General features: G+C 40.4%; 1 protein-coding gene across 21 annotated transcripts in view; it reads left to right on the forward strand.

The window, feature by feature from the left end:
• KHDRBS2 (KH RNA binding domain containing, signal transduction associated 2) overlaps positions 1–27845 on the forward strand; it is a 520773-nt gene that overhangs the window by 439353 nt on the left and 53575 nt on the right. For 19 of the 21 annotated variants that reach the window (XR_012087317.2, XR_012087305.2, XR_012087311.2 and 16 more), the window contains 2 exons: positions 12311–12369; positions 26799–26971. Coding sequence is in view for 2 of the 21 variants with exons in the window: in XM_020781813.3 (XP_020637472.3) it covers positions 12311–12369; positions 26799–26896 (157 nt within the window). In the remaining 19 variants the exon portion in view is untranslated. Of the gene's footprint in view, positions 1–12310; positions 12370–26798; positions 27609–27845 lie in introns of those variants that run through there. The other 2 variants (XM_073000222.2, XM_020781813.3) reach the window with 2 other exon arrangements.

A 27845-nucleotide genomic window follows, 5' to 3' on the forward strand; every position in this document is an offset into this window, starting at 1 on the left:
GGGTCCCCCGCAACCATGATCACCACTTTCAGAGGTCTCCCGGCAGTCCTTCGATGGTGTTGGGGAAGTCTTCAGAGGCTTCTGAAGCCAGCCATCGTGGTTGCAGGGGACCCTCGCCAGTCTCTCGATGGTGCTGGGCAAGCTTCCGAAGACTTCCCCTGCACCATCCGAGGACTGGCGGGGGCCACCCACAACCATGATCGCCAGCTTCAGAAGCCTCTGAAGACTTCTCCAGCACCATTTTTGAATTTCCCGCCCTTTTCCCCTGCCTTTTTCCATTCAGAGTCTTGTCGAGCACCATTGGAGGTGCCACCATCAGCAGTCCTTTTAAGTTTTCTGCTTTTCAGTTTGTGGCCTATTGCTCACCCAGCCCAGAAATAAAGAGATGACACAGGTTGTTGGGTTAAAACTCAGGCCACAACTTTATTAACTATTTCAATTACAACCCTGCTCAACAAGGCGGCCTAACGTAGTGCGATATTTCTCAAAATCCGCTGTAGTCTTTACCTCCGGATTCTAAAGCAGGGCAAGTTCCTATTTCTGAATCGTGCTGCCTTCTATCCAGCATGTATTCACGAGCCTCTCGGGGTATCCCCCAGTGCTTCGGCTCACCGAGCATTATGATGAACTGTTCCCCAGGAAGTTCCCTTAATAAAAGGCCACCTCCCCTCGCAGCCCTGCTGGCACCACCAAACAGGGAGATGGGATGTTTTTCACATCATGTATCCTCCAGGAACTCACAAAACTCTTCCCCTCACACTACCTGCCACGGCAAGGGGTTTTTTATATGCCCCAAGCCTGCCAACACAGCCAAAACTTCAGCCCTTGTAGATCACATAGAAAAAGGTCTAGTCCTGCATTGGACAAGTGAACTCCATCACTCCTGTATAATTCTGGATGATGAACTCTTATGTCAGGATGCCTTATTACTGATCCTAACCCAGCCTACACGTCTCTGCACATTTCCCAGTTAACACCAGATCGTGCACGGTCAATGCTCCTTGGGTCACAATCAGCCCACCATACCAACCTTGGTATAATGTTTGACCAAATTAACTTTGTTGCTGGAAACTTGGCCTTAATGGCTTGCAAATCGTTGATCACCTGTAATTTAAGTGCCTTGCCTGTCCTTTGAGGTAAGTCATTTCCTCCTAGGTGAACAACCAGTATATCAGGGGGTAGATTTGGAGTGCGCTGGGATGCCAGCTCCAAGAACTCACCCCAGAGCATGCCTCTCTGTCCCCTCCATTCCAACGTGGCCTGCATGCCCAGGACCAAATTAGGGCCCCAACCAGTCCACAAAGCATACTTTGCCGCCCAACGTATGTAACTGTGGCCATACAAAAACACTCTCAGCTGGGCCGTAATCAACTTGAAGGCTGACAAAAGAAAAACAAAAACCTGCATCTGTTGTGGGAGAGAATGTACATAAGTTTTGAACCTGTAGGAAGACCACCACCCCATCTTCTTTATCTGCTCCTCCCCATATCCTAAAGCTGCTGCTGTGGCTGCTGTTCCTATGTGAAAATAATGTGTACCAAATTTCCACCCCCTATACCTGCTTCCATAAGCCCTCAGGAGGTAACTGTCCAAAATTAGTATCTTGCGAGCGTTGAATCATCTCTATGGCAAAATAAATCTCCTGCAGAAGTCCCTCTTAATTCAGCATATTCAGAAATATGATTTATGTAATTCTTTGTATTATTTTATTGTTTATATTCAATGGAAGCCGCCTAGGGTGGCCTTTTAGGCCAGATGGGCGGGGTATAAATCAAATAGATAGACCGACCGACCGACCGACCGACCTACCTACCTACCTATCTACCTACCTACCTACCTAACAGAACAATGCCCTAAACTTATACCTGTCCTTTATCTAATTGATCTGTTTTGGACAGGTGGAGATGAAACAAGACTCTGTCTTCAGAGACCAATAAATTGTCCATCTGTAACGCTGACTTTGAATTGTCTTCCTTTAACATCCTTACTAATTCACTCAACTCTAAAGTCCCCAAAAATGTGCACAGTGTCGCAGCCCTAAATAATTTGGCCTCATATTGGTCACTGCACACAGCAGCCCAAACATGACCCAAGTGGACTAGTATTTTTGGTGACATAGGGGTGCGCCTATCTTCATGACGACCTCTTTCCTTGTTCCATCCCTCAATCACTTTCCTAATCTGGAAATCACTTGTCAGATCTGGACACCCCTGAGCCTTGGCGTAAAAAAACCAGAGCTTATATTCTCCCTTGTATTGTCAAGGAGCCAAACTCCGAACTGCTGTACATGGTCCACTGCCATAGGCCAAGGTCTGCCCAGACCTTCCTTATTACAAAATGCAAAAAACTCTTCACAAGCAGCAGTGTAGCTGTGCCTAGTACTGGGAGTCATTGCTAAACTGATTGCCCTGTTGACTTGAATCCTCCAGTCCTCCATATTTCTTGCAGCAATATTTCTGGCTGAGCCTGACCTCCTGGTGCCAACACCCTGAACCAGTCACATTATCACATTTGTAGATAATACAAGGTTAGGAGACATGGCTGACACCAGAGAATATAGAATTAAGATTCCAAAGGTGGAATCCTGAGCTGAAATGAACAACCTGAAGTGGGATGAAAAACCTTTTAAAAAGCTCAGAAAAAATCAGGACAAGGCCACATGGTTCTCAAAACAATACAAATGCAGGAATAGGCGATACCTTTATTGGAGTAAAAATAAAATAAAACAATAAAATAAGGAAAGCTTTTGATGATAATTAATCTTCCTCAAGCTTTTAAAAAGCTTGATGGGAGTTGTCACCCAGAACATCTGGAGGGACGTGAAGCTGGGGAAGACTGCAGTTTATGCAATTATGAGCTGGTCTTACTTCTGCTCAGCTAAAGGCGAGGCAGGTGAACTTCATGGACAACGCAGACAGATGACAGTTTATGCGAGATAAACAAAATCTGTAAACAGGCAATAGACGAGACCTTGATTATAGTATGTGCCACACTTATATTCTTTTTTTCCTATCATATATTGTTCTCCTTTCATGCTGCATGCAAAAAATTATAGGTTGCTGTATTTTGTTTTCATTTCTGTGCCTCTATCTCGCTCTTCATACATAAGGATTTCCACTGATTCTATTTTTGAGACGACTCAAGTTACGAAGTCTAAAAGATGACATTTTCTGAGTCTTCACAGAAATCCACTTATGGCATTCATCACCCAGAACTGTTTTGAAATGCCACCTCTCATTTGTTTGATTCAGTGAACAGAACTGTGTCAAATGCACTACCCCTGAAGTAGATGAAAGGTTTTTTTCCCCTCCAATAAATCAGTTACGCTTTCTAAGAGTCTTGGGAAACTCCTTTCCATTATAAGATTTCTAATATTACCTCTAATAGCCTTGCAAAAATTCTCATGTTTATTCTCCAGTTGTTGGATTTCATGCTGTCCCATCCTCTTTTTCCTTCTCCCCTCTCTTTGGTTTTGCATGCTCAAGTGGGCTTACCATTTGAATTTTCATAAAACATAGATTTATTGCATGCTTATTTGTATCCAGTTGTGATTTAGAAGGCATGGTATATAGCAGAAGTGAGCAAAGTGTAACCTTCAGTCCACCTGAGATGGACTCCACTGTGCCCAATACTTTCATGCCCTGGCAGCACCCTAATTTTTCTATACTTTTTAAACTAAAAAGCCTTCTCACACTCTCTTGGGAACACAGAGTGCAATTTTGTCAAATCTCTTTAAGTTGTTTGAGGCCCAGAGGAGGTTGTGGGTAAACACACATTGTCCCCAGACCTCTGAAATAAAATTCTCCTGAGATATAATCGTCGAAGACGGCTGGGAAGGGTCTGAGAAGGGAAGGGAAGGTTGCCATTTCGGCCTGCTAGGTCCCGGGGTGGTGGTGGTGGTGGAAGACAGCTGGGAAGAGTCTGGGAAGGGAAGGTGGTGGTTTCGGCCTGTTAGGCCCCGGGGGGTGTTGGAAGACAGCTGGGAAGGGAAAGTGGCATTTTTGGCCTGCTAGGCCCCTAGGGGGGGTGGAAGATGGCTGGGAAGTGTCTGGGAAGGGAAGGTGGTGGTTTTGACCTGCTAGGCCCGTGGGGGCGGTGGTAGAAGACGGCTGGGAAGGGTCAAAACCGCCACCTTCCCTTACCAGCCGTTTTCTACCTCCACCACCCCCACAGGCCTAGCAGGCCGAAATTGCCACCTTCCCTTCCCAGACCCTTCCCAGCCATCTTCCACCCACGCACCCACCCATCCCCCAGGGCGAATAGGAGCTCATGTCTTTCTTTGTGAAAAAAATGAGCTCTTTTTGCAGTCACCTCTGGGGTGACCAGAAGGAACTGGATTGGAAACATAACAGCTTTGTTGTCTCTGTCTGCTAGTTCAACAATATAGCCTCAACCATGTGGTGCTGTTGGTCTCAATCATGGGGTCTCATGTTGTTGCCTTGTGCTCTGTGGTGGATGGTGAGGCAACAAGGCAGTAGGTAAGAGGAGAGTAATTTCAAACACTGCCTAGCACTTCAGAGCATTTAGAGATGTATTAGAATAACCAGAAAGAGAAGTCTTTTAACTTTGCTTAAGAAACAGGGGAAAACATGAGTTGCTTTTTCAATAATGAACGTTGACAGTATCTAACATGGTGATTGCTTGAACAGTATTTGTAACCGTTTAAATTTTTTAAAGTAATATTTCATAGTCTGTGCATTGTAACTAGTCATGATTCTTTATGTTATTCTCTCTCCTCCTCAGATAATGTTAGTGTTAAGGGGAAGCAAGTAAAGCATATTTGAACAACAAAGTAGAGCCTTTCTATGGCAGCCTTTTCAGATTTGGGCATGCAAATAGCTCTTTTTCGTGAGATATGAGTAATATGTGGCCAGGCTCTCCTACTCTGAGTTAATAAAAGAGAAAAACCTGCTGGTTTCAGACCAGAACTGGAAGCTCTCCTCTCTAACCGTAGATGTGTTAGGGCTGGTTGTCGCTATTTATTGGTGAGGGAAGTTTGGGCTATTTCATCTGCCATAGCTAAAATAGCCCAAACTTTCCACAAACGGCTTCTTCTGTAGACAAGCCCCTCTGCATTTCATTCTGGTGGCAGCTGTCCTTCTAAGGTATTTTGTCCAGTTCTCAGCTAGGGAAAGAAAGAGGTAGTTGTTAAGAAGCCCTACATGGACAGAAATATTTACATTTCATTAAGTCCCATCGGCATTGTCATGTTTCAGTAAAGTATACCTTCCAACAAAACCCTAATGTATTGAACTGTATTGTAGAGGTTCCATATTTGAACTTGAGATTGGACCATTTTGTGAACAGCAACGTTTGACTGGGCAAACAGTTATCATTAAAATTTATACACCATTTGAAAATGTGAAGGTTAGCTAAATACATTTTTCTCTACTGGATGAGATTTGTGTCTCCAAGCATTGGAATCCCTTGAGGCAACATTTTCCAGGAAAGTTAATTAAAGAGTTCTCAGTAGAGGCTCACCTGAGGGCACTGCAGCCTATTCGCATTTACATACAAATCCCCCCATAATACCGTAGGTATGTAATACCTTCCTTAAGGGGAGGGGGAATGAATAGGAGCTCATGTTTTGTGGAGATAAAGAAGGACAGTAGCTAAGAGAGCCTTCCCTTTCATGAAGAATATTGATTCCAAAAGTCTATCAAGATCTCATTCCAGGATTCCACCTTTTACAAAGGGTGAAGCAGTAAGTGGAGCCAAAAAAACAGCAAGGGTAGATTATTCTTATCTCCAAAAAAGGCTGTTATTTAGGGGTAGAAAGTAGGAGAAAACTTGACAAAGTGGTATTCGGCTCTAGCTTTTTCCACCAGTAGAAATGGCATGAATTTGAACTCATTCTCTCAACACAGCACTAGAATTTGGCCTCAAGAGCCAAACGAGATCTTGTAGGTAGCCTGTCATTAAAGCTAAAAATCATGTTCTACAAAAGTTCAAGCACATTTTCAAGCCTGAGAAATCAGACTTTGGAGCCAATCCGGGTTTTGCTCCAGAAGAGAGATCACAAAAAAATGTAAATTGCAAATACCAGGGATGGGGGGAGCTCCTGCTATGACAACCACGAATCTTTTAGCACTTGAGGAATTCTCTTTAGTAATAATAGGTTAGGTCACCCCTAAACCTAAAGCTAGAGATTGTTTAAACACATGTACAGTACAGTGAAGTTCTTAGGCCAACCATTTTTGCTCATCCTAAATCCATTTTTGCTGCAGAAGAATTGCACTTTGATTTTTGAATGTGTCTTCTCAGAAATGCATCCAGAAGAGTTAAGGTAGATACATGATTCACTATAGCTCTGCCTTATGATCTTAGCTTTTCCCCCTGGCTTTCCTACAGACCACAATTTATTTACTAAACAAATATCAAATTTATTTCAGTGGCACAGAAGAGCTGATTGATTGTAATGTATAATATATAGCAATAGGTATGTCAGCCGTAAGTACTATAATAACATGGAAAATAATACGGCACATGTAGTTTTCCCCAACCTTTCGTTTTGCAACAACTGTGCCTTACTGCTACTCCATTTGGACTTCTGTGAAAAGGACTAAGAGCATTCCTATGTTTTTCATTCACACTTCTGCTCCTCACCACTCATTTTATTATCACTTTAGCCCAAAGCCCATCAAGCCTGATGAGGAGGAAGCAGCACTTAGGGATGTGACATGTGGTACTACATATCCTAGAATGCCCCAGTTGGCATTGGCCAGTAGGAACTATAGTTCAAGGAAGTAACATTCCCAAGCTCTAGAGCTGGCGAGGTTCCATTTCTTTCCCTGACTCCATTAACCTTTCACAGACAAGCCACCCTTGGCTTCATATCGTCCCAAGTGTATTGTTCTCCAGAGGCTGGAGGAATGCCAACCCCAGGAATACAGAAAGTATGTGCCAGGTATGGAGGAATGTTGCCTTCTTCCTGCCTCATGATTTGGAATCAATGAAAACTGTAGGAACAAGTTGCCTCTTTCTGGCTGCCCTGGATCTGTTTCCAAAAAATGAGAGACATTAGATTGCCACCCTACCCCATCCTGAGGGTCCCCCTCTCAGCAATTGTTCGTCCACCCCAGTACAAGGAGTGAAGGAATGTGTTTATTCCCAAAGCAGTGAACATCCCAAAGTATAGTTTTTCTATGAACTTTTTATTCAATTTTCATTTATCTTGTATGGCAGAAAAGATTTGTGCACAGGGATGCTGTTGATCTGGGTGAAGTCTTAGGGATTTTGGCCCATTTCCTCCAGCCATGGAATTCAGTGAGAGCTCTTGATTCAAAACCAGCTTGCATACTCCTAACCTGGATTGCATTTCTTTGTCATATCAGAGCAGGATTGAAGTCAGGTAGAAAGATGGGAGTGTGTGAAGCTTTAGATAAGATGGAATATAACCACAATTTAATGGCACATCAGTTCTTTTTCTCCAGTTCAAATGGAGATTGCATGATGTTACTCTACCAGGTATATCAACATTCATGTTTCTATGTTTGAATTGTACTGTTTGTCAGAAGCTGCTCTTAATAACTTACAGGCAATAATAGATCCTGTTCTATTTTATTTATTTTGATATATAGAACTCATTAAAAATTTTCCCCAAAAGATTACAAGGGAAAAATCCATAACAATACAATGCAGGCTAAAAGTAAATCAGACAACATAAATACAAAATAGCATCACTGAACACAAGGAAGATGACATAAAGAGTAGAAATCAATGATAGAATGCTGGATGGGGTCAAAATAAGGATATTACAGTATGTCACAAGCAGGAAGGAATTGTGAATTGAATGAAATAATGGTTTGAAGGAGAAAAACTTTCCCTAGGTTTGCAAAGCTAGGAAGCTTTGGATGTCTTGCCAGTGATACTGAGGCAAAGTTAATATGGTGGAGCCAGTCATTGTTTGCAGTACAGGATCCCACTAAATGAATTAAACTTGCGAAGTGAACATTACTGTAAGTTCCATTGATTCAGTGGGTCTACTTTGGTTGTGACTACGATTAAGACTTAGATTTATTACGGCTAGCCAAAAATGTTTTCAAGTGGGTGTATTTTTTCAGAAAAAAGGATGCTTTATGTTATATGCAGACTAATGGAGGCTAATCACAAATGTCTGTCATTAACACTGCTTGTCTGCCGTTAATGCTGCTAAAGATAACTTGGATGCATGAATACTGCATTTGCTAAATTAGAGGCTACGAATGACATTTAAAATTAAAAGACCACATTTCATTGATGCTGAACTGATTCAACAATTGTTTGTTCAGAATGTTAAATGTTTATTAGAAAAAGATTCTCCTCTAATTTCTTAATAACAGACAAATTTCACTTAGTTCAGATTATGCACAACTGTAATAGATCTCAGGAAACTTCACAGAGATCTGTTACACTCGTGCACAGTCTGAATTAATGCCAATCTGTCTTTTAATACTGATTTAAAGAACTCATGGAAAACCATCTGGGCTAGCTCAAATGTTTGAAATACACGCTACTGCTCACAGCTTAATAAGAAGGTTAATATTATGCTAATAAACATAAGCAACAGTTATGTGTAAATATGCCTACCGTAGCATGAATTAATGAATCAAGTGGAAAGGCCTCCGTGTTCTAGAAATATTCAGACTCCGGCCATGAATGCTGCAGGAGCACTTGCGACTTGTTAAAGAGGAAGAGCACACCAGTTCACCAGAATGATATACCAGTACACATTTGTGTCTTAGTTGTGGGTGTTCCAAGGTCAAGTATCGAATGTAATGTTGCTGTCATGCCATCCTTCCTTCATGTCAGGAGTAGCACCATTCTGCTTACTACGACGTAGCATGTCATTAAGGCAGTCAGTTTGAGGGGCCTCAGCACAGCCCTGGTAAGTGATGGTGGGAAGGAACTTTGGGTGGAAAGGAGCAATTTGAATTCCGGAATAGGAAACCAGCATCTAGCAAGTATCTGTAGAACAAAAAAGGTCTAAATCCAAATGTTAGTCCCTGTCATTGATAACTTCCTAAGTCAACAATAATGCAAACCCCATTGATTCAATGGATCTGCCCAAATTGGGACTGAGAGTTAGATTTCGTTCAGTATGCATAGGTAGCTCTCTTACACATCAGCAATTGAGTAAGGATGGCTGCAGGATGTTGTGGAGGCAGGCCTAGCCAATGCAAGTTAATGATGTTATTAAGTCAGGTTTTCAACAGGATAGTTGCAACAGATCCAGCATGGCTGCCAACTCCTGAACTCCAGACTGGAGCAACTGACAAGGGATGTTTGAACAGGAATGTTGAAGGCCCAACACAGGCCTTAGTGTGAGCTCTACTTATTGCTACCACCAGTAGTGGGCCTACATTTTGGGGGGCCCTGAAGCTTGAACTGTTATGGTGGAGGGGGGGCTTTGCAACCAGCAACAAGGTCTGGGTAGCCACTGTTGCTTTCTTCATTGGGGTTGTTCCATGACAGATCACCACATTTAAAAAAAAAAAACGTGGACTAAAGTCACTTCTGCAGCCCTTCCAAGATTAGAGGCCTCGAATCTTCAGCTTCATTAGGTTCACAGTAGATCTGCCACTGGCTACCACAAACACTAGTTGACTTCAAGGTAGAAAGACAGGGGGCAGCTATAGTATTGTTGGAAAGAATTCCTCATATTCATCCCCACTTTCTATGCACAATGACAGCAAATATCATTCTCACCCTGGAACAGGATGGCCTCCTTACAGAGGACAGCTCTTTATTTGAAGCACTATCAGCGGTGACTGTGCTCTGTGTGAAGACAGCCTCTGTGGGTAGAGCTGTCTAGTCCCAACTGAGTTTACAGATGAAGAGCTATAAAAAGGGAAAGCGGGGATTCTGAAGTTGCCTGTCAGCATTTTGCACCTGAAATGCCTCGTTTCCACCTGAGCAAGTAGATGTCACCTCATTATAATCAGATGTAATCCGCTACATTTCTTTCCAAAATCTAGTGATGATTTCTAAATATCTATGAATAATTAACACATAGATTGTTATATTGAAGCCTGTATTCATTTCTCGCTTTCTTCCCATGTACTGTATGTGTCTCTGATAATACATTCCCTCTTGGATGTTGTATAAATAATCACTTATAGCTAGAAAGAGATAGGGGTAACAAAAACTTCTTAGACAGCCGTGGATGGACATGTAGTCCTTCAATGCAAGGACAGAGCTTAGAACTGTTGCCTTTCAGGACAGCTGTTTCCTGAATCCTCCCAGGCAGAAGGCCTGTTGCTCTGTGGTCTAGGAGGAAGCCACCCAGTTCCCATTTTTATTTTACTACAGTTTAAACTACAGTTTAATTTTACTACAGTTTAAACTACAGTTTAATGGATCTTCAACTCAGGAAAGAACTGAGTTCTGATGGTATACGGATAAGAAAGGAAAGTATCGGGCTATGTGTGCTGTTCTGGGCCATGAAGTTGCTTCCTGCCCTTACAGAAGTTTAGAAGTATGTTGAATGTTTAAAGAGTGGTTTGCCATTACGACTCCCCACTGAGTTTTTAGAGCCAAACGGAGTTTCGATCCCAACTCCTAGTCCAACACTCCACTGGTTTTCTGAACAGTTTGCCTCAAGAAATAGTCAGCTTCAGTGACACGTGCCATCATGGAGTGTATGTGCATGTTTGTGTATATATATATTTTTCTAAAACAACACAGAGAATTACAGCATGATTCTACAGTTGTGCTTGCAGCAGCTTCTAAGTTTTACAATATTACAGTGGTGTAATGCTTAAAGAATTCGACTGGAACTTAGCAGATCTGAGTTCTGTTTCCTGGTGAGCCATGACACTCGCTGAGTAGGCTTGGTTCAATTCACTGTCTCTAAGCATCACAACAGGTCTGTTGTGAGGCTAACAGGTAGAGAGGGAAGAGAGTCATGTATATCCCTCAGAGGCGAAAACCCACTGGGGGAAAATAGTATATAAAGGTTACTTTTAAAAAAAACACTATTAAGACAATTGGTAATTCCCAAGAAAAGGAGATTTGACTTCCAAACAGCTTTGAGCTAGAGAGGCAGAATTTCTTCTTTTAAAGCTCTTGCTTGTTGAAATAGATTTTAATATAAAACACATTAAAACCTGCATATCTTTTATAAACGTGCATATGTTATTAACATGTTCATATTTTTGTTCATTTGTTTGTTCATTTTATAAAAGACAAAGCCAGGGAATTATTTTATGACAACTGAGTAAGAGTGACACTGAAAATCATGTGTACAATAATTTCTTCTGAGATCAAAGCAAGGGATCCAACTGTGAAAACTGTTTTCAGCTGCTATTTTTGGCCCTCTTCACTGCCTCTGTTGATGGCGGGAATATTTCCAGTGCTAATATTGTTAGTGCCTTCCTACTACTGGGCTATGAGAGTTGTTACCTAACATTATCCTTTGTCATGCTTACACACCAACCATGGATTAGTGAAAGTCAAGAGTTTCCAACCCTTTTAAACAGATTTCATCTATACCAAAGGATGTTTGCTAGAGAAATTTAGTTAAAATGTTATTGTTGCACCAAAGGGAAACAGACATAATCATCTTTACATCCCTTGCAGTTCTGGGATCAACCCCATCTGTTCCCCAGACAGCCCTTTTATTTTGAAAGGAAATGGACTTGATGTTTCTACAGCTGTTTTGCAGGTTCAGTCCAGGAATCATAAGCTCATTGTTTAAATTGGGACAGTTGTGTTTCAGAAATATTATGAATGGCTGTTCCCTTAACTGATTGAAATATTCTGTTCCTCTTAACTGAAAATGAAGAACTGATAGCCCAGTTCTTTTTCAGAGTTTAAAAATATTACTTTTCAAACATCACCTAGATTTCCTCAGGCTGGGCTGGGCAAAGAATTCTGGGAGTTGTAGTCCGACAAAATAATTTTTCCAAGTTCTCAGTGTGCAGGTTTTGGGGATTCCCCCCCCCCCCAGCGACTCATCTTGGCAAATGTGTCTTATGTTTCTGCAAGCCCTCCACTATTTATGAGAGGTTCAAAGAGATGTATTCCAAAAAAGTAACTTTTCCAACAGTTTTGTAAAAACCTATGGTGCCAGTGCTACAACAAAATCTGTTCAGGACTGCATTTATGGAAGAAAAATGAGAGGAGCAATACAATCTACTGTATGCTGTACTGTATTTTTCATTTAAGTTTTTCCTCTTAAAGTTTGAGTTAATCGTTTGCCATTGTAGCTTTCGGGGGGGTTTTTACAAGGGGGAAAATTACAAACTTACAGCCTTGTGTGTTGTTTGGATTTAGTGATTTGAAGCATTACTTTTCCAATAACCTTACTTGCTATCTGAATCTATTGCAGTCTGCCCGAGTATTATGACTATGGTCACGGAACAAGCGAAGATGCTTATGACAGTTATGGTAAGGCCTTTTCTATTTTTGGTGAACATGTGAAGTCAGAAAACGAATCACTCAATGACAACCTAAAATTACTCGTGCATTCTTTCTCTCTTGCTATTGTGGAGACCAGACTAAGCTGATTGATGTCATTCTAAGGTAAAAGGTGACTCATGGAACTGAGTCCAGAAAACTAAACAAATCCATTTTGATCAGAGTTTCTCAAAGGCATTAATCACAGCTGTAGATCAATTTTAAACATAGTGGTGAAAATGTTGATCAGAGCCCAAATCAATTTCATAGCAAGGGTTGTCAGTCTTAATGATGTAGCAGTAATACTGTATATATCTGATGTCTCATACACTAAAAATTGAAAACACAAGGTGTACTATATCTGAACTCCGGGGTGTTTTATTCATAAGGCTAACTGGGTTGAAGCCTAAGGACCCCACAGGGATTAGGGGCCCCTCAATTGACAGGGTCAGGCTGTCATGTATAGTGGAGTGAAAGACTGAAGTGCCAGAGGGCCCCCGAAATACCTCAAAACCTAGGAGGCAGCTCATGGGTTAATACAGCCCTGTCTGAACCAATCATTCTTTTCATAAAGTAAGTACATATTCTACTTCTGTTAAATTACACTTTAAAAAAAATATCCATGTGCAGTTTTCTATATCTGAAACTTTGCCTTCAGTTCATAGCACAAATAATTTGAAACTGACCTGATTGTTCTATAAAACAATATCCAACCCCCTGATTGATTGATCGATCGATTGAGATCGATTGAGATTGATTGATTGATTGATTGATTGATTGATTGATTGATTGATTGATTGATTGATTGATTGATTGATTTATACCCCGCCTATCTGGTCATTGCGACCACTCTAGGCAGCTTACAACACATATACATGAACAAATATGTATATATAAAAACGAAATTTTACACAATAAGAAAGATTCTACAAGATGGAGAGAAGACATCATAAATCATAATAGAAAGAGAAGGGGAAGAAAATCAAGGATAAAAACTGGAATTCAGGTAGCAGAGAGATCCTGAACAAGGACCTTGCTCTTGTTAGATGTTACCACACAAAAAGGCTATTTTCCTACCTTGGCTGGGTTACATTTAGTTGTGCATATTTGGTAATAAGTGCACTTTTTTTGCCAGGCCTCACCACAGATCTCTGCATCTTGTTGCAAAGGATTATATATGTAACCATAATGTTTGGCACTGGCTGATGTTTTTCAGCCACAAATATTTTGCTAGCTGGCTTTCACTTCAGGGCCCTGTGCAGATTCACCCTGCAGGGGAATTTACAGGCAGGATAGTTTCTCCCAATGAAATCAGTGTATAGGTCCTTCCAGATCAGAAATATCCATGTACACTTTGGAACTTGTGAAGTATTGAGGGATCATTGGATCAGGATTATAAGTATGAATTTTATTCAGCAGTGTCCACTCACTATAATAGCATCCATCCAGGCCACAGCCCTAGGCGAGGTCCAAAAATAGAAGCAGGCACCAGTGTTTATTTCCACAGGGAGTTCATGGATTTTAATTAACCATTCAGGTCCAGTCGGTCCAAATACGCTATGTCTCACTACAGGAATAGTTCACCATAACGTATTCTGCTGTTAGGAAAATGCATTCCCCATCACCACCACACACTTTGAGGATTGTAGGTAACCTCAGAGGATACAGGCAAGCTAGCCAATAAGTTGCAGGGCTTAAGCCCTCCAAGCCTGGTCTCTATTTCTAGGCTAATTTTATTGCAAGAATAACATTTTTAGGTTCTGTGGGGCTATTTGCTTCCTATTGATGAATCTATTTGCTTCCTATTGATGAAACACAGTTTCACAAAACGAGTCTCTTCTTATTTGCAACAGACAAACACAAACAACTATAACAACAAAATACTACAGTTCTTCGGCAACAGCACCAATACCAGAGTTGCTTGTAGAATTTGCAAAGTTCAAGTATCCCTTTGATTTCAAAGTCAGACAAAAAACCCAAGATACCTTCCTCAACTGGGTTGGGTATCCATAACACAGGAGAATCTTCAATACCCTAAAATAAACCACCCCTCTAGCACAAGTATATAAAAATTATATCTTGACCAAGTTGGCAAGGGCCTTGGTAGTCCAAGTGGCAACAGCAGATACAGACTCTTCACCTCTCACACTCTTTCTGAGATTCATATCTCTTACTCAGCCCTGCTCTTTTCTTACTCCCACCCATTTAGGCTGAACCAATATTTCACAGGGCTGTCACTATTTGTATCATGAGGCGTTTTAGTAAATGGGAATGAAAACAACAACAACATTGAGCGGGCTGAACTACTGAGGTTTCATTTCTTTGAGAAGTAGTAGTAGGGCTGACTGCCTTGCATTTTACTTTGAAAAAGGGTTAGAGGGATCAAAATGGATATTTTCTACACATTTTATGATTAGCACACAGATGCAAATGAAAACACACATGGGCCCCAGATCCACTTGCTTAGTTATGCTAACATAACACAAATGGTGTAACTCTTGAGCTTTTTGAACTCTTGAACACCTAGTATTTGAGGAAATCTACACAGGATTTTCCTAACTAGGCAGTATTCTGCCCTCAAAATATTGCACATCTGCGTACTAGAGCACTTAAAACCACTGCTTTGAATCAGAGAAGTCTTCATTGTTAGAATAAGGATGAGAAACAGAATGAGAATGGAATCTACATGTTATGTTTGTTATTGCAAGAAAGAGGGTAATCACGTTACCAAAAACTTCAGAAAATATTACAGGTTTGGGGCAGACTGATTTGCATTTTCCCCATTGATCAAACAATGCAATGGGAATTGCAAATCAGCCCAGAGTCATCTCTCCCCAATCCATAGCTTTTCCTCTCCACCAGAGAACCTTCTACTTTAAAAATTTGTGAATCCATTTGAATCAATTCAAGCATGTGATCGCTTGAATCGATGCAGAAAGAGAGGACGTGGTATGTGCACACGCACACCCTCAAATCACCTTCCCTCCTTCCTCCCCACCCCCAAGTGCAACTGCAGCAAGTTTCTGTAGGACCGGTGTGTTGTATTCAGCTATGTCTGTCCACCAAAAGAGAAGACACAACCAGTGGGATCAATCCTTCCTCCCTCTCTCTCTGCATCATGTTTGTGCATACTTCCCAAAAACAGTTCTGGAGGGTTAGGGCCTATCTGGTGAAGATATGAAAGGGACTGCAGGGGAAGGAGATGAAGAGGAATTGCCATTGCACAAAGTGAAGCCTGGTTTTAGGCTATTGGATGGAACCCAAGGGAATTTACTTCTACAACAATGTGCTTAGCATGGGATTGCACCATTAACTGAATGTGCACCTTCCAGAAAGATGGAAGGAATCTTACAAAGAACCATTGTCCTATCCTTTGCCCCACTATATGAAAAATGCCCCTCCCCAAAATATAAGCCTACCTTTGTACTCCTGCCTAATTGATCTTGTCTTCCAATCTGTTCATATAATAATTACTCAGGATACAAATACAAAGCCCCCATGTCTAATTGGGATCCAAATTAATAAAAATGAAATAAGCATTCTGACATACAAAGAGAGATTTTTCTATGGCAAGGATGTATTTTTTCTGCTAAGTTCTCCAGGGCCAGTGTGCCAGGAATGTGGACTGTTCCTGAACTTTACAACTAGCTCTTCTGCCTTAATAAGTGTAATGAGGAACTGAATGCAGTTTTTAGTGATATAGCTAAAGTTTTCATTTGATCTTGGGTTTTACAGAACACCCCATGGAGCGCTTGTCCTCTTTTTCACTCCTGCCCTCTCTCCCATCCTTTTTCTTCATCTTATCGTAGCCTTCTTAAGAAACGTATCCTTGCCTTTGGAGTTTGAGGGAATAGTCTCCCTATAGGCCAATTAAAACTCCATTCTCCAAAGAGAAATGTAAAGGATAGCTTATTAAATCCTTTGGTAGCTCCCCCTTGACAAATTATTCCAATGAAGGAGTGTGAATAATTTCTGTAGAGAAGCACCTTCACTACGTAGCTGGGTATCTCTGGCAAGAGGAGGCCATATTCTTCTCTGATATTATCAGAATTCAGGATTTTTAGTTATGTGCACCATAGTCCAAGTCCTGGGATTATTACAATCCTGTAAAGCCATAAACTATTATTAGGACTTAGTAGCAATTATTACCTTGTAATTGATTATGAATAGTCCATTTTATCATCAAACTCTGTTCAGGATGTTAGTTTTCCACTTTTTGCCCTTATCAGTTGTTTTTGTGTATACATAAAGACCCGCACCTTTGCACTTTAGGGAAGTGACTACTGTACAATATTAATGTCATATGATAGAAGGATTGGTATTAAGATGTACAAAACCAGTTTTCCCCTAGTTTATGGCCTATCTGTATAGCATAATCCATTTTTCAAAGTGTCAGAAAAAGGAGTCAGATTTGAGCATATTTGAATGTACAGTTCTGCTTTAGGAGTGGGCAACCTGTAGCCCTCCAGATGTTTTTGGACTAGAACTTACATCATCCCTAACCACTGGCCTTGCTGGTTTCGGTTGACAGGACCCGGGCTTCAACAATATTTGGAGAGCCACAGGTTGCCCACCACTGACCTGATTCATCTGTTGAGCTCACTGTTCAAATTGTGGGAAGGCCTCAAAATCATCACTGGACGGATACCCACTGATGTTATGGTCTTCTGAATGGTCAATGGAGACTGCTGGGCACAGTTTGAACTTGTGTTGTTTAGAACTGGGATGCTTGGAGCTGAGGAGGGGAACAGGGGCACAAAACAAACACTTGAAGACCCTTCCTCTTAGAGGAGGGGTGCAGTCATGGTGACCACGCTTTATTGGTTGGCTACCAAAACCTGCTGGAATTTGTGGGACCCAGGTGATTGTGACTTGAACAAATCAAGCTATTCATATTTTGTATTTGTGGCCCTACTAATAAATATCTTAAAGAACGAAGGGCTATTTAAAATGGCTGTAAGATGAATGAGAGTAACATATGACATTTATTCTGCCTGTCAAGCTGTGTGTTGATCAAAAATGTATGTCTCTCATATTTATTACATTAGTACATCATCTCACTGTCTTCTTTAAATGTGTACTGTGGATGATGCATTAGTAAAGCAGTGTTCCCAGCACATGCCGGAGGTTTACTCAAAACCCAGCAAACGTAATGGCAAAGAGCCAATACGAATTTTAAGTAACACTGCTGAAATAATAATAAGTAACTGTCAATTGATCACAAACCGAGGAGGCTGGCAGCTAGTGATAATAGCAATTAACTTCCTTATTCCCCCATTTAATGGTGGGTTGCTATATTGATTCAGTGAAAACACAGCAAATTGGAAGTATCCACATTAATAAAAGGTTTCTGCTCATGCATTTAATGCGTGCGGCTTTACAACAAAGTCCCATAACTCTTGATTAACTTATAGCCATGATTACTCATGTCCTTATTGCTTTGCTTCCAGTTCCTGCAAGTCTTCTTGCATTCCTTCCAGTCTTAAGCAGTTTCCTTTCTAGTCACTTGCAACTCCCTGCTTCTTTATTTTTCCACTTCAGGATTTAAGTATGGTTAGGTTGTGATCCAGTGAAGGCTGAGTACTGTGATTAGAACTTATTTATTTCTACTAACATCAGAGGGATGAGATAGCATCCCTTCTTCAGCAGAGCATTGTTGTGGATTGGGCTGTTGAACTTAACCGGATTGATCAATACAACTCAAGGGAAGCCTGATTCTAGTAAGTGGAAATAAAGTGTTCCAGCTGAAGATGAAAGCAAGCAGTCTTTACGGCGGCAGTGGGCAATTTGTAGCCCTTCAAATGTTGTGAGACATTGGCTGAAATCCAGTTATGCAAGTGGTGTAGCTTTTCGAAGTGAATAACCATAGGTTAAGAAATTGCCATAGAAATTTTACCCTTTGCATACTGAGTCGTATGACTAGACGTTCAACAAATATCACCTATAGAGAGTTCTTATGTTACAGCAATTAGCATCTAAAATTATGTCACTTGTATAACCACACAATAGGATTTCAGCTTGCAACTCCTATCAGCCCTAGCCAGCACAGTCTGTTCAAAAGAATTAGGAGAGTTGCACTCCAACCATGTTTGAGAGGTCATGCATTGCTTAGCCCTGTTGTATGGAGGAGTTGAGACAGGATGGCTTAGGACAGATATGACAAGATCTCAGCAGAGTTGAGGGCCGTTGATCAGATTTGCCAACAGCCCAAGGACCGTCATTCCAGGAGAGATGGATAAAAGGGGAATGGCGCTGATCAAGGGGGTGCAATTTGAATATTTAAAAATGTTTATTTTTTCCCCAAAACTTTTAGTAAATGTTGCCAAAATAGATTTTTGTTAACAGAAAAATGAGTTTAATTTTTTAAAAAGGGTTCTTTTAAATTGAAAAGGCCTCTTGCACCCCCCCAAATACCAACTCATTTGGCAATGCTGAGGACCTTCCAGACATTATAAAGGTGACATCTATCCCCCTAAAAGATGCAAGGGAAATAGAGGAGGACACATTTAATCTAAAAAATGTTCAAAAAATATTGGGGGTGTCCAAAGGGTTCTGGGGGGGGCACAAAAACATGTCAGGGAACTTCATGTTGTCCATTCCTAGACTGAGAGAATACAACAGAGATGAAAGTGAAACAAGATGGCTATACATCCATGAAAGCTCAATTTATTATAAATCTGTTTGTCTTAAAAGTGCCACACAGCTCTTTGTTATAAAGGAGGGAAGGGAGGAAACAGGAGCAAAGGTCAAAAGCCTTTACAAGGAAAAAAACACATTTACAGGGAGGGAGAGGGAAAAGAAGGAAGGCTTCTGTCAAGCTGCCATAAATATGGGACATGAAGATTCAGTGAGGGCAAAAGGCTTTAGCGGTTGGGTTCCTTCTGATGTTCTAAGAGTCCCAGGAAGCAGACAAGTTATACAAGGCTGAGACAAAAGATGTGATGAAATGGGCAACTGTGCCTACTGAATATTTGTTTGACACACCTTTTAAAAGTGCACAAGTCCCTTCTTCATAAAATCCATATTTTGTAACTTGATTTCCAGCTGTTCTCTCCCCCCTCCCCCTGCCTTTCTATAGGGCATTTGAAGCCTTGAAACCCCCTACAACAGAAGGGAAACCTCTGGAAAAAATTGTAAAATGTGACCCATAGATGTTTGGAAGAAAAGGAACTGCTTCTGTTGCCATAGGAGTCCTTTGCTCCACCCCAGATGTTTTAGAATACAACTCCTACAACTGGCTGGACTGCCAGGAGCTTTTGGGAGCTGAAGTCCCAAACATCTGGAAGGCCAAATCCTCCTCACCTCCAGAGCCTTATCTACTCAGAACATGCTGTATACTCTACTACACTAAGATGTTTCCTTTTAAAGCCCCTTTTGGAAGCTGTTTTCTTTTTGACTTTCAAAGGGGTCCAGCTCTAATTATTTATTTTATTTTATTTATTTATTTGATTTATCCCCCATCCATCTGGCCTAAAAGGCCACTCTAGGCGGCTAATTCTCGTGCATGAATGCTGCCTTCACTTGTAGCTGAAGACTACAGATAACCATTACTCCAAGAAATTAGAGCAGCTACACTGTAAATCTTGAAGGGGAAAAAACCACTATATTGTGCCTAAAAGTGTGATACCTTGCTTCCACCCCCACCCGTACCTCCAGTAGCATGAGAGTTACTGTTGTCTGAAAGAGAAAAGTTGAAGTGCATCACTTGACGAAGTCAGGGTGACAAAGTATGGATTTAATCTGCTTGGAAAGCTGATGAAACTTTGTCATGACAAAGGATAACTAATCTGTCGCTTGTGCCCTTACATTTGTACATGACCTGCCCAATCTGCTGTGTTTTTCAAGCAGAACCAGAACCCAGCACATCTGTTACTTGCTACTGACCCATGCAAATAGACATCATACACTCTCTGTTGTTTAATTGGTGTCTCGACCGGAGGCTGCTTGCTAGTTTGTTCATGCAGGTGCACAATCTAGATCATTGATTTGATTCATTTGGGAATGAATCTGCAGGCATAATTGTGCATATTTTACTTCACCTTACTAATCGCAAGCTGTTTTACTTGCACCAATTTGCAGCAGCCAAACGAGTTTCCCCTCAAAAAAAGTCTGAAGGGTTGGTTTTCCATGGGCAGACATGGTCACAATGACCTAAAGGCAAAAACAAGACAACCCAATTGCTAGTCATTGAATTGCATTTCATATGTCATGGATGGAAATTAGTATTTCTGAGGAATATTTCAGGACACTAAAAATTACAATTTAAAGCACAGAGCTCAGATTTGAAAGGACCCAATCAAGAATTGTTTCAACAACTGAACGTTTGTTCCCAGAAAAAGAAATGCCCCTGTAATATTTCCAGTTTAAATCTGAGGCACTGTAATTGGAGATATAGTGGTACAGTAGTTTGCAAAGCTGAACGTAGGAAATTCCTTATCCTTAGCTAGACCAGCAGACCGTCTAGTGCAGTTCTTTAGTTCTGACTAGCAGCCGTCCACGAGATGCCAGGGATTTAACTTGATCTTCTTTATGCAAAGCATATTCTGGTATTGACTGAGCTACTGGATGAGTAAGTTAAGGCCTTAGAGTCAGCAATGCTTTTTTCCGTCCATCCCCTACCCCTCTGCTAATTCATTGTTGGCAGGTGCTGGCCCAATAACCATTTGCTATCTGGGCAAAAAAACTTGTGCATAGGAGCCAAAGCTGGCCAAATTGTTTTGACAAAAAGGATAGAAAATCCTCCCTCCCTGGCAGTAAAAGAAAATACTGTACAAAGACATCATTATTGTCATGATGATAATGATGTGATAATGTATGTTTCTTTAGAAATCGAAAATATACTTTAGTGGACACTGATCAAACAATGTCAATTTGCTTCACATTAACGACGCCCGACCTAGCTGCCCATGATAGCCACCTTGCTCTGTCTGATGGCAAGGCCAGCCCTCATGGGACGGTTCTGAGGAAAATGTAAAAGGAGTGCTATTTCTAACATTTGGTGGGAGGGGCAAAATACTTGAGTAGACAAGTGACAGTCTAAATCCACATTCTATAGTTCTCTCAAAGTTAACATTGAAATGCAGATGATAAATAAAAAGTTCCTTTTTAAAAAAAGACTACAGTTCTCGGATTCCTATAGCTGTTGTGGCCAGTGGCCATGCTGGTTCTGAGACTGGAGAAACATGGACTGCAGTCCAGTTCTGCTTGTGATTTGAGAACACATATTTAAAATATTGCATTGCTTTACTGGTCTTTGACCATAAAAAGTATTCATTCATACTGTGTTGCTTTATAATTATATAATTGTATATAACTAGTATATAATTATAATTATTATCATCCAGTGCTGATTAGCAGTTTTGAGCCATCTAGAACCCCAGTGAGCTTGCATTCTTCAACTCCCTATGAAGACCAAAAGCCTCTGGTGCCTTAGGAGTTTTATTGTATAGATGGTTGATGGGGACATACAGCAAAAACAAGACAATCTCACACATTGGGGAGACTCACTGAGTCCAATTAGATATGATCCAAGGCCAAGTTCCACACAAATGCCAACTCTCCCTCCCATGTTAGAGGGACTCACAAGACCTAGGCAGCAAAACAGGTTTTGTATCCTACATTGAAACTGGCACAGAAGCATGGAAGCCAGTAATTTATTTATTTATTTATTTATTTATTTATTTATTTATTTATTTATTTATTTATTTATACCCCGCCTATCTAGTCATTTCGACCACTCTAGGCGGTCACCCACCATATGGAATCACCCACCATATGGAAGGAGAGGGAAACGACTGCATGCTGAGTGGTACAGGTTGTGTCTCTGACTGGTCTGTATGTTCTCACCTTGATAAGATAAACTGCTTTTAGAACAATAGGTAAGTACAAGACACGGCTCGTGGTTTCTGCCCATACCTGTGGCTCCACTAAGCTGAGGACATGGCAGTCATGACATAGGGCATCAATATGTTTTATACACCACATTCCCAATGGTGTACAATACAATCCAGTACAATTCCACAATATCAACAGTCATCCCTGAAAAAGGAAAACGTTTTTCTCCACTATACTCACCTTTTTGGATATACAGTGGTGCCTCAACTTACAAACTTAATTGGTTCAGGAAGATGGGCATAACTCAAAATGGTTGTAAGTCGAAGCACCATTTCCCATTGGAACGCATTGAAATGCAATTAATCCATCTGGCTGAAGAAAAAAAATCACCAAAAAAATCACTGCAAGACTGGTTGGAAATGCGATTAATCCCTTCCAGCCGAAGGGGGGGGGGAAGCAACCAACCATGGAAGACCCATTGCAAATGCAAACAAGACAAAGCAAAAAGCAATCAAGCGTGCAAGACCCATTGCAAATGCAAACAAGACAAAGCAAAAAGCAATCAACTGTGCAAGACTCATTGCAGATGCAAACAAGACAAAACAAAAACAATTAAGCAGATTGTGCAAGATGGGAAATGGGGGGGACTAAAAAGCAAGGAAACCCCCCAAGACCCATCGGAAAAGGGGGGAAAACCCAAAAAGCAACCAACCCCCCCCAAGACCCATCAGAAATGGGGGGAAATCCAAAAAGCAACCAAACCCCCAAGACCCATTGGAAATGGGGGGGGGGAACAAAAAACCCCAAACCCCCAAGACCCATTACAGCACAGAAACATAAAATCCCCAGCTCAAAACCACACTGCAAAAACACCCAGAACAGTTTTCAAAAAGCAGAAAAAAGCACCTTGTCTTACAAGGCAGCCCAAAGCCTCCCTGCAAACACACACACACATACTCAGAAGCAGAAGGAGGCAATCCCAAGCCTCCAACGACGCCACACACTCCCTAACTGCTGGGGCGAAAGAGCTACAAAGAAGCAGCCTCATCACCACCTACAATTAGAAATTTGAATTTCCGCCTTTTTTCCCTGCCTTTTTCTGTTTGTAACTGGAAGCTCCAGTCGCAAGTAGAAGCAAAATTTTGTGGCCGGAGCTGATCGTAACTTGAAATGGTCGTAAGTAGGGGCATTCATAAGTCGAGGCACCACTGTAGCTATTGCAGGTTTCATTTAGACTGCAGTACTTTACATTCTTAACCTGGGATTACGTCCTAATAAATTAAGCAAGATGTGCTTCTGGGTCAACATGTATGACATTTCTCTGTGCATTGTATGAGTAACTATTGCTACTTATACCATAATCCTGTATCTTAGAAGTAGGTTCCATTGAATTCAGTGAGACTTACTGCTGGATCAATGGGTAGAGGACTGGAACATCTGTGAGTAAATACAAAAATTGTTACAGAGACACAGGATTGCAATAATATGATTTCCAGTTAAAAGACACATACATACCATGACTAGGTTCAGACATTGCAGTAAGTCAAGGTTCTTAATCCTGGTTTGTTGATGGTGAACAGCATGTTGGACCATATTGTCCAATGACACTTGTAGCAGAAATAACTTGGTAAACTGTGGTTAGCTTGGTATAATCTCCAAATCCAGTAGGATCCAACATTCCATTGTCTGCCCCCCCCACGCTACTAGAGAAATAACCCTAGAATCAAACCATGGGTGATATTTTTGTGGCTTTGCAAGGGAGCAACAAGCCAGAGTGCTAGCTTCTGCCAGGTTTAAATGTCATGCTAAACAAACCACAGATGACAAGTTCTTGGTTTTCTTTAGTCCTATCCACTGCTAGTGGGAGTAATAAACCAGCATACATGAGCCTCCTAGCTCATCCCTCAAAAGCTAACATTCAGAATCCACCCATTGAGTTCCTTGAAAGACCAAGAAATTATGTTCCATGGAGTTTTCATTTGTTTTTTTTAAAAGTACTCTTTCAGAATGAAAAGTTACACTAACATTTTTCCTCTCACTGAACAATTTCCTACTCATCTTTCCACAGAATAATTTTTCCTATTATTTTCTTTGTTGAGATGTTGTTTCCAATATAAATTAGTATTTCCTTCTTAATACTGTTTTTTTTTAAAAAAATGCCTCGAGTAATCTAATCACACGTCTCCCCCCAGAAAAGTAGTCAATACTGGTCTAAGGAAAACATGATCACTAATTTAAAAGCTTAGTTAGGTCAAATTAAAAAGTTCTCCTCCTCAGCTTCTTTCTGAGCTTTCACGTTGTGAATTGCCAAAGGTTTTTCATTTGTCCTTGTTTTTGTTTTGCCAAAGTAGTAATAATATACTTGTCAAGAAAATAAAGTGCTGAATCCATTCTCAAAATATTAAAATCCTGAATCAAATCCTGTGTTTGTTTTTCCATGTAAAATGTCCCCGAATAGCTCTCATGTCTGAAAGAAGAGGGTGGATTTCATGTAAGCCACTATTTTGTGTTCTCACCCAACTAGGCTATAGAAGTGCAAAAGCAGATTGGTGCACTCTTCCCTAATTTTATGACTAATTGCATTTATCCAGTGTTTGAGTTGCCCTGCCTAATTTACAGACAGCATTTATTTAGTACCTGAACCTTCCCTGTCTAATCTAGAAACTGGGTATGTATATGCAGTAAACCACTGATAATCTCTTCAAGGACAGGCATATTTAAATAGTTGTAAGCAGAGTTTATATAGCTCTAGAAAATGTGGGTTTCTCTTTCTGAAATGATTATGGGCTGAATGTTTCAAGATGATAACATTTTGAAGCTTAGTCTTTGTAGAAGACTCTGTTTACCATTTTTCCAGAGTACATCTTACAGACAATATTCCCAGCTAGTCTAAATTGTCTTCCCTTTGCAAATTGGAAAATAGTCCATACAATACAATTGTTTATTTACATGATTTATTAATTTACATTTCCCAAAGCTACTCTGAATCTTCAGGACAATATTATGTACACTTGACCAAAACACTTTAAGTTGTCTTAGTTAACTGGGGGATGAGAAGTAGATTCCTGTTCCAATACTATGTACCCATATCCAGACAAAAGTTCAATGTGCAATGTTGCACAAAGGACAATACAACAAGTGTATTGTGTTCTGTGTCTGTGTTGTGCAATGCTGTGGTTTCCCATAACTTTGCCTGCTGCTCCATGGACGTATGGTTTTGCTGCAAAACTGTAAACAGAATAATAGCCTATCCATTTTGCATTTGCAAGATTGTATTTGAATGTTGTTTACCTTTCCGAAGTCTTTCCAGCCAATGACACTCTGTAGTGCTGTAAGCAGGTTTAGGAGAAGGTTACTGTACAGTAAGGCCTGCCAATCCTTGGGATGAGTATTTGCTGATTCACTTATCCTGCTTGAAAATAGTAAATTTTTAAAAATCCATAAATACATACAGTATTTGTATGTATTTCTAGGGTGTGTTTACCAGAACTGGTCACTAGAAGGTGTGAGAGACCACACAATATACAGTAGAGCATTTGATACTTCCGCGTTTTTCAGCATCCTCAGGGAGGGTTTGGAACCAATCCCCCATGGATAATGCAGTCCTACTGTAGTATAGATTTTTAGTAAGCAACACTCTCAGAAATGCAGCTAATCAAATGCACAGTCTCACACTCCTGAAAGCATCCATTCCACTCCACCTCAATGCACATCTGTCAAAAGATCATTGTGGGGGACAGCAGAGGAACGTGGTTTGGATATTCTTACACTTCTTGTTTTAGACTAAAAGGGCTATAATTTCTGGTTTCTACATCAAGATAGCTCTCACACACTGTGCACTTCAAATCTTTGTACCTCCTGATTGTCCAAGCTAGACCAATTTTGCAGGTCTGGGGTTTTTTTGTGTTTTTTTCGAATAGAGGGACACCCAATACTGCTTCAGAAAGCTAAGCAGTCTGCCACAGTGACAGTCAATCCACTAAAAGCCACCTGGCTTCAGCTTCTATCTTAGATCAATATATTCTTCATATCAGAATGACTGATGTGTATATAACATGTGTTTTCATGTGTACTCAGAATTACAAGCACTTGCTGGAAAACTCTCTTCTAATGCTACCTATGTTGCAAGCAGTTTCCATTCTACTGTTTTCTTTTTTAGTTGAAACATGAAAGCAGAAAATCATAACTATTTCAATTACCCACTTCTGACTCAACTCCTGATCCAGTTAATGTACCCGCTGCAGAAAATGATATCCACTTTGGTGCTTTAAAATAGCATGTTAGAAACTCAGTTATGGAATAAGTTTGGAGTAGGCAGACTTAAAGCAATGGTTTTTCCAGAACTGATTGCGTTACCAGTAAATTGGATATTCATATCTTGCGTAAAATGAGGGAAGGAGGTTTGCTGGTTTTTACTGAGAGCTGCCAAGACAGACAATTGAATTTCAGAAATAAGGTTTCAGGAAGGACATAGAAGTAGATCATACAATCGTTCTCGTATTTCGTTTTGTAAATGCACCCTGGGGAACAGCTTGATGCCTATCAAAATAAAGCAAACTCTTTTCTTTTCATTTTGTCTGTTTTAGCACAAGAAGAGTGGGCCATAAGCCGTCCCAGCCTAAAGGCACCACCTCCCAGGTCAACCAGAGGGGGTTACAGGGAACACCCCTATGGTAGATATTGAAGGTCCTCCTCATCTGTGACCTCAGCTTAAAGACAATAATAACCCGTGGTCTCCGCATAAACGGCAACACGACAAGTAATAGCCCATTTTTTTTTTCTATCCTAGGAATTACTGCTTATGATTACCTATATACTTCTTGTGTTTCCACATTGGAGTGACACTGGCATTCCTATTCTTTTCTAACATGGACTTTAAAAGACAGTTGACAACATTGACTAAACCATTCAGCAAGATGACGTTCTCTTGGTCGTTCCTCACTGTTGTGTGTAATCTTAAAGCAAATCAGGAAAAAAAAGCATGAAGCTGCATCTATTCCCCCCACATATCCCATACTATGAAGGTTGAGTTATTATTTAGGGTTGCTAAAAATGTAATATGACCTTTTTGAACCAGGTGATAGTCAAGATGTAGATAAGATGTTTTAACCTGTCTTTTTAATATATGTTAGTTAGACTTAAGATGTTTAATATTAAGTTTGTAAATTTCATTTTAAATGCTGTTTTAACAGAGTTGGCAACAAGCAGCTACTGTATGTATGTAGCTAAATGAATTTGTCCAGTGTTTTAAGATGTATTTGTTTTGAGTTTTTTATTTTTTAAAAAAATCACATAAAGTTCCATGTGTAAACTTCTCTAAATAGGAAACCATAATTTTGTCAAATATGTTTGCCATAATTTGTCAATAAAGCTGAAAACTTTTGTAAGAAACTAAATTTGGAATTACGTGTGTTTAGCTTTAAATGCCTGCTTGATTTTTTCTTCGAGAGATGCCTAAAATGTTTTCGAGATAAAACCTTTTTTTTTCAAAAACAAAATATATAAATGAACCCAACTTTGTTTTAAGAATATGTGCAAGACTTTAAAAGTTGTATTAATAACTTATGCTTGTTAAATAATTTAAAAGCTAACAAACTAAACTGTGAAATGAATCATGGATAGCAGACACTAAT

Source organism: Pogona vitticeps, chromosome 1 (genome assembly GCF_051106095.1).
Source record: "Pogona vitticeps strain Pit_001003342236 chromosome 1, PviZW2.1, whole genome shotgun sequence".
Taxonomy (NCBI): Eukaryota; Metazoa; Chordata; class Lepidosauria; order Squamata; family Agamidae; genus Pogona; species Pogona vitticeps.